This window comes from Coturnix japonica, chromosome 2, assembly GCF_054131305.1.
Source record: "Coturnix japonica strain WE chromosome 2, WE-NBRP24, whole genome shotgun sequence".
NCBI lineage: Eukaryota > Metazoa > Chordata > Aves > Galliformes > Phasianidae > Coturnix > Coturnix japonica.
Window position 1 is genome coordinate 23963077 of NC_140664.1, and position 13421 is coordinate 23976497.

Below are 13421 nucleotides of genomic sequence, written 5' to 3' on the forward strand. Positions count from 1 at the left end.
AAAGTCCACTGCTACAATGTGGTTACTGTTGCTAATACCAAAAGGAACCAGCTGGGAAATTCCATATAAAAACTAAAGGCTTTTCTCTGGGTATAGGCAGAAAATATTTAAAGCTTATTCCTTGATGAACACAGTGTGTGTTCACTCACATTTGCATGCCTGTATTCAAGAGGATTTAGCAACCGCAAGACAGAAATGTGTAGGCAAAGCTGTATACACAAAAGTTATTAAGAAGTGTGTGTGATGTAGAATAGCAAATGGAAATGCATGTTAAAAGTGTACTGGCACTGCCTTGTTTGCTCATTACAGGTCCTTTCTGGCAAGCATGTTGGCAGTCACTTATAAACACGCATACAGAAACCTATGCAGGTAAGTGTCCTTGAAGTATAAAACAGAAAATATTCATTTATGCCATAGGAAGGAATAAGATTTCTGTATGTTTCAGTAAGCCTCCTTCCACTTAATCTTGTTATAAAAAAATCATTTCAACCCAATTCCCCTGTGCTCTTTATGTCAGGTCTCCACTGACGTCAGAGGCAGCACCATATAAAGAACAAGGAGAGGATGAAGCATGACACAGTGTTTGGCATGGCAGGATTCATCAGAGTTGCTTGGGGTTCTTACAGGGAAGTGGAGCCAGCAGCACTACCAGGGGGCTGGGCTTTTAATTATGTTAATCTTTGTCACATTGCTGCTATGGTATGTGATGCATGCTAAGCACACACGGACATCCACCCACAAATTCAAAGTCAGTACTTAAAACCAAGTCACATGCTGTTCAGCATGGTACTCGCAGGCTTATGTGTATGCCAAGAAGCTGCTGTTGTGAGCCTGGCCCTGAATGAGGCTTGAGGGTGGCAGCCTCTTCCTTTTCTATCTCCCACCTGCATCAGGCTCTCATCTGTGACTCAAGTTTCATGGCAGAGCACATGAATGAACCATAGAATGGCTTAGGTTGGAAGGAAACAAAGACAGTCTAATTACAACCCTCTGCCATGGGCAGCAATGCCACTCACTAGATCAGGATGCTCAGGATCCCATACAACGTGGCCCTGAATTCTTCTAGGGATGGAGCATTCACTGACTCTCTAGGCAGCTTGTGCCCATGCTTCACCACTCTCTGAGTAAAGAATTTCATCTAACCTAAGGTTCCCCTCTTTTAGTTTAAAACCATTCTCCCTTGTGCTGTCACTATCAGAACATGTAAGAAGTCAGTCCCTCTCATGCACAAGTGCTGGAAGGTCTCCCCAGAGCCTTCTCTATGCTGCAGGTGAAGGAGCTGGATGCTGGTAACAGCATAGCTAACACTGCAGAAGCTGCTAAACAGGGACAAAAAGCAAGATGTATTAGCAGTATCAAAAGGACATTACGTACATGAACATACATCTGCAGAAGCCTCAGGTAAATATGCAGTATGATGCATAAGCTTGTTTCTCTGCTACAGCGCTACTGAAATCTGTAGAATGACGCATACAAGTGAGGCCTGCTAGCACATACAGAATGTGTAGGAGCAGTTCCTAAAGCAAATGTTCACAAATCCCATGGCAATAGAAGCATTATAAATACATTTCAAGCAATACAAACACAGGGAACAGATTAGATAATTAACGTACCCTTTTGATTGCTCACGACTCTGACATTAACACTGTCAGTAGAAAAGATGCCATTGTCATCCAATCTCCCATTTCTGTGCTATTGCCAGCAATTACTGTGTGCATTTGTTCTCGTTTGGAGCAATCTCCACACGTTGTGAAGGTGTTTAGAAACTAAGAACATTTTTCTTCAGCTCGCTTGTGTTTCTCAGGGTTAAGTCATACTTTAATGTGGTAAACAAACAAATCTATGGATTTCATAGTACTTTTGAATCATACCCCAAAGTGCAAACAGAAGCTGCGCTGATAGCTTCAGTAAATGCAAACTGTTCACTGAGGTACTTCCAAACTGTTCGTGACACTCATTCTTGGGTAAATGACAACACAAAGCTTATGCTTCACTTTGGCCCCATTTGATCTCATGCATCCCAGCACAGCGGTTGACTCAGCACCAGAAAGAACGCATCCTGTTTGTCCATGATTATTATTATTTTGGAATCACTGACATCACTGAAAATGTCAGTATAGATGAAAAAATGACTCAGGTCCTTCCATCGCAAAGCTTTTTTTTCCCTTCTGTTTTAGTCAGTTGCCAACTTCTGCAAGCATCCTAGCTGCAGGAGTAGTCATGTTAAACATGCATCGGCCTCCAGGGTGGCTTCAGCAGTAGTGCACACAGTGACCATCACTGTACTTGCAGTCTTTTTGTCTTTCTGACAATGTTGCCTCTGCTCCAGTAGAACCATGCAACATTCTGATTTGTGCCAGCTGTGCTGTGAAACTTAAGTTGTAGAGTTTAATACTTTGTCATAAACTAAAGTCAGGTGGAGGGAGATCTTTCCTTGTATTACAAATATATATGTATATATATCCTTCACTAGAAATTTTTAATGAGATAATAATGTGAGTATCAACATTGCAACTCTCATGGCATATCAGTGCAGTAGAAAGGGACTGCTTGCCTCTGCCACAGCTACTGATACAGGTAGCTATGAAATACACGCTTAAGTAAACAAGTATACCAAAATGAACAACCTTGACTACATGAACAACCTTAGTTTCCAGACTAAAGCTATGCCACGATTCAAGGAAATTACATCAATTGACTAAACCCTATACACTGTAGATATGATGTCATCAAGCGCTCTTCATTATTGGGTTTGGGTTTGACTGGAACATTTAGCTAGGTTGCTCCATAATGCTTTCTATTTATTTCCATGGAAACTGCAAGAGATACAATGTGCACAATAACAGTGTTTGATAGACCAAAGTCTCAGCTACAAAACACTATTTTTCAACATAGCCACCACCATTAGCGGTGCATTTTCACCAGCAATGAACAAGAGCTTGCATGCCATGCTCATTAAAATCTGCATGAGTGGAGGTAACCCACTGTCACTGTCAACAGTGCTGAAATGCACCACTCACTGCCTCGCTGTGCTCATATCCATTGTTTGGTTTCCATCAGTGTTCAGCAAGCATCGGTGAAGGCCACTGAGTGCATTTTTTTCTGCTTGGAGGATTTCAGTCATCCACCTTTGCTTTATATTCACTTCCATGTCAGACACCATTTTGTCAAACTTCCCCTCTGCTGCCAACTGTCACACAGCAAAAAAAATGTAATGGAATATTGGTGGGAAGGTTCAAGTCCTACTGCCATTCCACCAACATCTGCAAACATAATCAGATAGGAGGCATTATTTTCAGAGCAGTCCTCATATTTGTGTACACACCTTCCCATTCCAGGCTGGTATACTGGCTCACCAACCGCACTCCTTGATATTTTGAGCTGTCTCACAATGTGGCCTATACCTGCCTAGTCCTCACAGATCCAGCTGTTATTTCCTTGTTTATTGTTACTTCCTATTTACACGTGGATGTGTCAGTACTCATCATCTTGACTTTTTCCCTATGTATCCTCTTCTACGTATGCTCTATTAGTCTTGCAAACTACCTTCTTGTGACTTATCCTATTAAAATTGCACCAGATGGTGAACTTGTAGCAGCTCTCACTGTAAGTCCTTGTTACAGGATGTACATAAGAGTATTGCAAGGATATGGCAGCAGAAGCTCACCAGCATGACTCAGTACAACACCACACTGGCAAAGCAGTTAAAAATGGTTTATAAACTATTAAAAGCCACTAAGTTCCAGCTGTTCCATAAGCAAGTCACTTCCTATTCCTCTGAGGACAAAATCTTGGCAAGAAACACCAATAGTTTTTGGAAGACAGGGAAGATAACGTACATGAGGTCAAGGGCAGCAGGCTAGAGATTTCTCTTTTAATAAGTTCCCAGCAACCAAAGGTCTTGTTTTTACTTTTGAGATCCTCAGAGTTCTCTTGGCCCAATGCAGAGCTCCCACCTTCAGAAGGCTGTGTAGAACTCACTTTCTGAGGCAGAAGAGATTCTGGAAATTCTATCTTCATGTTATTCTCTGTGCCCAACCTGCAGAGATGATAATGTACCCCACACTGTGGCCTGCTGAGATTTTTGCAGACTAGAAGAACCTCTCTGTATAAATGCAAGTTGATTTCAGCAGCAGCAGTGAGAATCCCAGTGAGAATCCCAGACTTGCAAAGCTTTTCTTTGGCCCCAGAATAATTGTCCACACAAAGACAAGTGTATTAGCAGTACTATCTGCTGGATCACATTCTGCATATGAGTCTTCTTTTCTCTCAAATTTTTAAGGACTCCTTGTGTTCCTAAACTGTGACATAATAAATAATGACTGTCCTGTATGTGAGCAAAATCAGATGCCTCCTGGTACAGTTACCACAATGCAGCATCAGAATTTATAAGGTGAGCTGGCCCTATGCAAGACTGTGAGTTAGAAGTTGCGTGGTTGTATCATTAAAACCTGTATGTGGAAATAATGAAGCAATTCTGAGGTATAAAGTGACTTTTAGCATGCACTTATGATGAAGTCTTATCTCCAAATTCCCAACTCAATGTTTTCTACTTCAAACTTTGTGAGTTGCCACAGGATAGAAGCTGGGTTTGAAAGCCGTTGTTCACTGTGCAGAAAAGGCTTGCATTCTGCACAGAGATGGATGGTGCCTGAACAGCTATAAAAGCACTGGGTGAAAATACCAAGTGCCAAGGTAACAAATGCTCTGTTGATTTTGTTACTTTCTCTTGCTAAAGTTCCACATTCAAGAAAGCAGGAAATTGTAGAGAAAAATCTCTTATTACAAACAGAGCTTCACCCAGCTTTGTCTAAAAGCTACGGAAAACTCTTCATATAAATCTGTGATTTTTTGTCATTGATGGGTATAAACTAGAGTGATGAGTATGAGCCTTAGCCTTCGACCCAAAATTTACAGCTGAGGCCTCCAATTCTAGTGAAAAATTGCAAGCTGGGCTGGGTGATCCCAGCAGCTATGTGAGTATGTCACCAAATTGGATGTGGTTTCAAAGGAGTAATGAAACCTGCCAGTGTCTGCAAAGACAACATAAATCAGTAAAATAGCCACATAATGGATACCCCTTTTTATTGAGTGGGTAAATAATTAAGCTTCGTGCTGAGAAAATATTTGTTGGTTTGTTTATATTTCTATCTAGAAATAACATCGTATGCAGTAAGGTTCTGAGAAATCTATTTCGCTATATATTTCTCTGTCAGGGTGCCTCTAAAAACAGCTTTTGTATTTCTAAGAAATTCAATAAGAAGTAGAGTTATTGGGCAAAGGACCTTCGGGTTTTTAAGCGTTTCATATCAGAATAGAATCTTATAACAGATAAAACTCAAGCCTCCCTCTCAGAGTTAATCTTTCTGTCCCTATACTCTTTTCCTCCCGAGTAATATACCAACATTATTACCTTATTTCTGTCAGCGCTGTATTACATGCCACAGTCAGCAATATGGACGCAGACCACTGACTTCAGAAAGAATGCTGAATTTTTTCATTCCTATTAGTGTGCCGAGTTTTGGATTTTAAAGGTTGCACAAACTAACAGGAAATACACCCATTATCATAGTCTGACTTTGTTTACATTTCCTCCCATATACTCCATCTTCCTCTCTCTTTATTCTAGAAATAGGTGAGACACACATACACAACCACAATTGCACCATCACAACATTTTAGGTTGGTGTATGATTGTAATGCGTTTGTTGTTTTCTGTTGTTGTTATTGTTTTTTTAGACGTAGTTTTCAGCAGGAGAGAGATACAGAGGGAGATACACACAGTTCAGCAGTAATCAGCAGTGAGTCTACCCATGAACAATGAATATAACATCACCTGCTTCACTTTTTAGGTGTTGGTTTTTTTCCCCTGCATAATATTTTCACTATATTTAAATTGAAACTTTGCTATTCTGGCTGTGAAATATTGACAATTAAAACTAAATTATATCCACTGAAGTTGAAAAAGGAAAGCTCATTATGGGTATTATGTATGGTTGAAGCTTTGTCTTTAATCAGCCAAGGTGCTCTCTCAAACAGCTACAGCCAGGAGTACAAAAGCTTTTAAACAGCTTAGTAAAGCAGCTGCTATCCATCTCGTACAGTTCAAATCAGTTCCTCTTTTTCAGTGGCACATGTAATCAAAGCAGACTGTAAGTCCAGACTTGTAGGTCAGCCAAACTCTTTTTTAGCACAGGCTGTGAAAATGTAAAGCAAAGGTGATTTTCTGAATTTGGACCCACAATGACCTCTGCAGATTCAGGCTAAGGTGCTGTGAATAACAAAAGTAGCTTATAGCTGGCTGAATTAGTTTTTAGTTATTTCTTTAACAGCTGTTAAAGTTCTTGAAAAAGTAAAATCAGTCCCAATGAGTGGATAATATCACTGATTAAACAAATTACACTTGTAAGACTTGTGTTGAAATATGTATTGTCTGCACCTCACTCTAGTCTACTGTCACAGGAAGCTTCTACTTGTAGGCAGAACACAAGGATCTGCTCTTTGTGAATACATACAAAGCAGAGGTTTTTAATATAGAATATTGCCGTGGTGAGGCCACATTTGGATTATTGCGCCCAGTTCTGGGCTCCTCAGTTCAAGGAAGACATGGAACTACTGGAGAGTCCAGTGGAGGGGTATCCAGTGGAGGGGATTATAAAGGGCCTGGAGCTCATCTCTTATGAGGAATGACTGAAACCTGGGACTGTTCAGCTTGGAGAAGACTGAGAGAGGATCTTATATATGCTTGTTAATATCTCAGGGGTGGGTCTCAAGTGAACAGGGCCAGGCTCTTTTCAGTGGTGCTCAGTGACAGGACAAGGTGCAAAAGGCACAAACTTAAACATAAGAAGCTCCATCTATGCATGAGAAAGGATTTCTTTATGCTGAGGGTGACAGAGCACTGGAATAGGCTGCACAGAGAGGGTGTGGACTCTCTTCTCTAGAGATATTCAAGACCCACATGGATGCTTTCCTGTGCAACCTGCTGTAGGGAACCTGCAGGTCCAACCTGCAGGTTGGACTCTGTGCTCTCCAGAGGCCCCATCCAACTCCTACAATTCTGTCATTCTGTGATCTAAACTAATCAAAACTGAACTTTATAATCATATTTGAATTTTTCTAATTAATTACATTTTGATTAATCACATCTCACAGAATAGACTTTTCAATTCAGAAATCAAAGTTCAGTAATGTAGCTGCTATCCTTATAATTCATTCTGTTTTTCATTATATTACTCACGCACGTACCTGTGAACATTCCTATTCAATAAGCATTAGCATCCCTCAATCTTCTTAAGGATTCTGATCAGATTAGTATTCTCTCAGGACTGAGACACTATGCAGACCTGTTTTGAGAATACAGGTCATTTTTAAAGCCTCTCAAGATGTACAAATAACTGTACATCGTGTACAAAATTGTCTGTTATTATAGATGCCAACACCCATAAATAATTAGTAACGACTGCCTATTTAAAATGAAAACATTACATAAAGTACTTTTGCCCTTAAATTCAGTGTATCTTTCCATGCTGGACAGGCAGCTGGACATAAACTCTTTCCCATCACTCGTTTTAACAAGAATATTTTTCAAAGAATGGAACTCAAACCTAATTCGGAGCATAGCAATTAATTACCCTTCATTGTCTGAGTTCAGAAGAGAAACAGTCCCGATCCCCTGAAAGAAAACAAAGATTTCTAGGAAATAATTACCAGCGCAGAGAACATTGGTATCTTCATCTCCTTGGTCTTGTTGTTTACAAAAGCTGATTTCCACATTTTGTGCCATTATAAAGCACATCACTTTTGGTACTAGTGATTTTGTTTGTCACTAATTCCTTGGGAAACAGGCTTGGTTAAGCTGTTAAACTATGTATGGGTCTTCAGCAGAATGTGCATTTGACATATTTTTGAGTAAGCCTGATTTTAACATGCAAATTGATGGTTTTGGAAATAGTGAAATAACTATATAATAAGTTCACAGCAAAGAAGACACTCAGCACAATGGTGTATTGACCCAGAAATAGGTCTGTGATAGTGTTGCATAAGCCATTAGAGCTCTTTCAGTGGCAGTGATGTGTTGCAATTGCCAGTGCAGGGGACAAGTCTTGTAGAAATACATTCAGAGAGAAGGCTGTTAACGTGAGGATAAAGATGCACATGCATAATAAGCAACGCAGAATACAGGATCTGGTAATAAAATTAATAAAAAGACAAGAGTACTGGTTTATAACTTCTTGGATAACTTAGTACTGTGACTTAGAACAACAGAGCAATGTTCCACAATGAGAAAGAATTAAGAATTGCTTGCCTTCTTATATCACATGTTGTGTCTGCTGAACTCATGCTGTGGCCAATACCAAGCATTATGGCAGTCAATTATTGCTACCATTTGAAATTTCTACACGGAGAGGAGAAAAATTTGAAGCAACATCCCAGAATGAAAAGTAATACAGAAGGGCACACTGACATCGCTGCACTGAATAAAACTGGCTGGTGAGGCTGACTGTGCCCACTCACAAATACACTTTATTTGAAGAAAGTGCTTAGATGAAGATTGTGATTTAGTGTGGGAGTGGTTTTACAATATGAAATGGAAGCATCCTAGCTGATCTCATGGCAGTAAAAAGGCCAGTCAGCTTCTTCTTGAAAAGGAAAGGAGCACTCAGACTGAGCTGTCTTGGTCAGGCTTACATATGACATATATAATATGTATAATGACATATTGCTGACATATTGAATTAAAGTTAATTTGGCAACTAATACAGATCAAGTTGCAGGAGATGAAAGATCTCTGTGGCAGTAAGACAGTAGTACTGCATTCATGTGCTGAGAATATTTAAGAACTCAAAAAGCAATTTTCAAGCAAATAATCAAGCAATTTCCATAGCATTTGTCCCTCTGCAGAGGCAAGAAAAGGTAGAAGTAAAACCTAGACTTTGATGCTGCTTCCATGAGTTCACTAAAACCTCTGGTGAAGTCAGAAATTGGGACTGAAGACTCTTATTATGTCTTTGTCCAACAGCAGTTGTTCATTCTGAAGAATCTCTATTAGATGCAAGGCAAAGTAGAGGTCAGTCAAGATTTTTCTAACACTTTGTTGTAATGAATATCAAAAAATGATGCACTTTAGAGCATGTTCTGCTTGCCCTTCTTAGAACATGAGGCATGATGACCTCTAAGCTCTGAAATAGGACCTCAGATTCAATTCAAAATGCAAAAGTCAAATTTTTTTAATATGGTTTTGTAGGATAGATTAAAATAAACCATCTGTGCTACTGATTCACTCACTGATGCACATTTCTGAGTGACATTTAAGGCCTCTTCTTGCTTTGGAAGTGCTCTGAACAAATCACTAACATTATTTCTTGAAAAGTTCTGAACAAGTGCATACTTTCTACATGCAACAAAAGAACTGAATGTTAAGTCAGTAATGAGTTTGTTTACATTACAAACACCTTGTATGACTGTGTAGAGATACTATAGGTGGTCTCCTGCAAAAGGAAGAAACGTATTTCTGTCAAGTTCACTTAGTGACTATGTTGTCCACACAGGATCAAGTTCTCTTCTAGATTAAAGATACACCAAGTGCCTGTACCTTCCTCTGTGTTGGACAGGGATAAAACCTGGCTTTTGAACGGGACAGATATCTTTTCACAAACCAACACAGTGCAGTTTATGAGGTGATACAAGATGATCTATGATGAAGCAGCATTTTCATCAAGCCTTTATTCGTGGTAGTTCTACCATGAAGGCAGAACATATTTAGATGCTTAAAGCAGCTCTTGTTAGGGAAAGTACGAATGTGAAAAGATGATCTGCAACTGTTAAGAATGGGCTCCAAGTATTGTATGATCGATAGTCCAAAATATTTCTTGACTGTGGCCATGACTTGTACCAGAGACTCTGAAAAGCTGAGGAAAGGAAGAATTCTGGTGATGATTCATAGTGATGTCAGCTTCTCCTTGTGGACAAGGGTAAGCCGTGGGAGCTGTGTGCACAGAATGCGCTGGTGTGACTCCAGATTCTTCTTCCCACAGCTGAAGGCTGCTCACCAGACCTTATGCTAGCAGAGGCTCATTGCCATTCAGACACACCCCTCCAGCATGGATGCTGTGCTATAATTGCTTTCAGGTTACAAGAAATTTACATGCCAAAGTATGGCTACCTCTGCCTTGAAGACACACAGGGCCAGGTACTGTTAACATCAGTTCATGTACCTTATTTGCTGCACGGGAAGCAGTGGAGACTAGGATGATGTAAGAACCCCTTGAGCAGGAACAGTTTGTATGTGGACTGGAAAGCAAGACAAAGGACTGACTGACAGTGTCAGCAGAAAGAGCAGCAAACAGAAGGGCTCTGAACACCGCTGCAAATTGTGCAATGCAAGGTGTTGATTGCATATAGACCTGCAGTCGCTTGCCTGCTCACTGACCTTGAAAACACACCCACTCTGTTTCATGACTATTCTTTACAAGTGATGTACACTGACAACAGTCTGACACTTCATGGCAGGACGGGTTCTGGGGAAAAGGTTACCCAGAACTCATTGTGGGCAATTAAACTATTCCAGACCCAAAAACCAACTGCCAGACTGAAAGTCTCTCTGGAGAGTAACTATAGGGTGCTTCAATAACGAGTGATTATTTCATCAAGTTATATAATTTGTCCAGTCAGATTAATATGTTAGTGGCAAAGTCAGACCTACATAAACAGTGAGCTCTCTTTATCATTACACTGTAGGATAATCTGTAATTGTGCTTAATGAAGAAATGCAATCAGAATCCATGCATTTTTTTTCATGTCTATTATATAATATGTTCTATATTATAGGCAAAATTAAAAACAGCCTTCTATAAAAAATGTCTTAAAACTACCTCTAAACATTTTATCAGAATAAACATAAATTTAAATGAAGCTTAATTCAACATTCTTTGAACTTTCTGCTTGAAGGTATTTTCTTTAGGGACAGGACAAAGGGAAACAGCCATAAACTGGAACATAGGAAGTTCAGCACCAACATGTGAAGGAACTACTTCACAGTGAGAGTGACGGAGCACTGGCACAGGCTGCCCAGGGAGGTTGTGGAGTCTCCTTCTCTGGAGATACCCAAGACCCACCTGGATGTCTACCTGTGCAGCCTGCTGTAGGGAGCCTGCTTTGCAGGGAGGCTGGACTCGATGATCTCTGGAGGTCCCTTCCAGCCCCTTCAATTCAGTGATTCCGTCATTTCTATGCATTATCGTCTTCATAGTTTTTGCCATTAAGCTCCTTCAGATGATGGAAAACTGAACTTTCCCTGAAAGCAAAACATATAAAGCCCTCCCACTTCTATGTCTGAATCTAATTTATGCAAGAAAAAGGTAGTGGGTGTGGATAGCTCAGAATTAAATATATGTCATAACTGTGTCTTGGTCTTTGTTAAAATTCTAGTCATTGAATGTTGTAGTCACCGCAAAGTAGATTTTATTCAATGGCTTGTATGCAAGCATTTCACATAAGCTTTTGCCTGGTAGACATGGCAAACTTAGAAAAGTGAGCAAAACTAACCTTAACAGCCTTAGGTTTGGTCAGAATTGAGATAAGTCTCAGTAAAAGAATTTGTGTCATCAAATCTATCTGCTCTACAGGTTGCATGTTAGTATCTTATGCTGGCATAAAACCCATATAAATGCAATGTTGCATTCATCTATATTACGCTCTGGGAAGAGTTCCTAGAACGGCAGCAGTATATGACTACAATGGCCTCATTAAATATATATATGTATTTCCTTTAAAAAGACAGAAAAGAGAAAATAGGTTACTCTTTACTGTTAATAAAATGCTAAACAAACTTGACTGCATGGGATTTGGCTCTGAAACAAACTAAATATTTTGTCTGGTTACAAGGCATGTAATAGCTTCTGGAGGAGGTATCAATCTGAGACATCTTCTGCTTTATGCTAATATTTACACAGGGGATGAACGCGGTTTTAGCTTACTTGTCTTTAACATAAAAGTCAGTATGAATAATAAGGGCACAGAAACATGATGTGATATATATTACCTTTTCTCTTAACTGGCTCCTATTTCACTTTACATCATTCATAAACTACCAGGTCTAGAACAGCACAAGCTCATGGCAGCATGTCATGTTTACTACGAACACTGACCTTCAATTCAATATTTATAACTGGCAGTTACGCCATACAAGTTGTTCTTTCCTCAAAATATCCAAATTTATTTGGAAGCATCACAGACTCTTTCCGTATCTTGACTCAATCTTTCTTAACTCTTGATGTGTTTCATCCTCATTTTAGAATCTAGAATCTAGTAGACATGGCTCAAATAACGACTTGTTTTTCCAGCTTCTCCACTGCATTTGTTAACTCTCTTTCTTAATGCTTCTCATTTCTTTCTGGGCAGCCTGGTCTGATGGTTGGTGATCCTGCTTGTGGCAGGGGGGTTGAAACTGGACGATCATTGTGGTCCTTTTCAACCCAGGCCATTCTATGATTCTGTGATTCTCTCCCACTTTTCCTTACAGTCCTCTTCTCTTGAGGATAATTCATCCAAATCATCCAGCCATTTTGTCTCCGCTTTTCTGTAGCAGTTTATCTTGCTCTGTTCTGCACTGTGATTTGATGGATTTCTAATAATATCAATTCATGCCTTGTTTTTCAAGCAGGCCTTGTGATCTTTCAGGCTGTTTTCCAGAGAAGCCTACTAAATCCACTAAATATGGATTTCTACCTCGTTTTTCCCTTACACTTTCTGCAGTGCATATGAAGCTTTTCAATCAGGTGGCAGAACATCTAAATTCTTCAGATAAAAGACTTGTCTAATTGCAAGCATTTTTCCTGTTAAGCGGCAGGTATACTCCATTCCCTCATTAAGAATTCTGAGTCTTTATATGTCTACAGTGATAACAACCTGAGTTAGCTGGCTTATCTTTAAGAGTAATATGATCTGAATTTACAAAACAGTCTTATGAGAATATATGAGTTAGAAGTGAAACCTGCCTTTTTACCTGCAAGTTTTTCAGACTAAATGTAACATTGAGGAGTCATTTTTGCAGGTCCAGACATCATGGCTCTTCAGCACTAGGGCTATTCTGGACCACACAGATATTACTGGTGCAAGATTTGGGTACCTGCGGGGTTGCTGGGTAACCAAAAATTCCAGGCATTTGGGGAAGGGAGGTGCAAACAACAAAACAATGAGCTCACGTGCTCAAGCTGCTGCTGCACTATGCAAGGTGTGCTAAACATCTTACTGGGACTTAAAAAGGAAGTACTCTGCAGACAGGCAGCAAATGACTGCTATTACATAACTCCTGCTAGGCAAGCTGCTAGAAAGCCTTTGTTTTCTATGTATGTCGAATCTCATTTTCATGAACCTAGGGTTAATTGTTCCACTTTTGAAATTCCTAGCATGTTCTGGTC

The 13421-nt window shown here is 39.8% G+C and overlaps 1 protein-coding gene across 5 annotated transcripts in view; it reads left to right on the forward strand.

Moving 5' to 3' along the window:
* The window catches only part of LOC116652980 (uncharacterized), a 40504-nt gene that overhangs the window by 11736 nt on the left and 15347 nt on the right, over positions 1-13421 (forward strand). For 2 of the 5 annotated variants that reach the window (XR_014943321.1, XM_085539403.1), the window contains exons 2-3: positions 310-369; positions 518-4695. The exons of 1 other annotated variant lie outside the window; for it this stretch is intronic. Coding sequence is in view for 2 of the 4 variants with exons in the window: in XM_085539404.1 (XP_085395530.1) it covers positions 364-369 (6 nt within the window). In the remaining 2 variants the exon portion in view is untranslated. The remainder of the gene's footprint in view (positions 1-309; positions 370-517; positions 4696-13421) is intronic. 2 more of the 5 variants (XM_085539404.1, XM_085539405.1) reach the window with 1 other exon arrangement.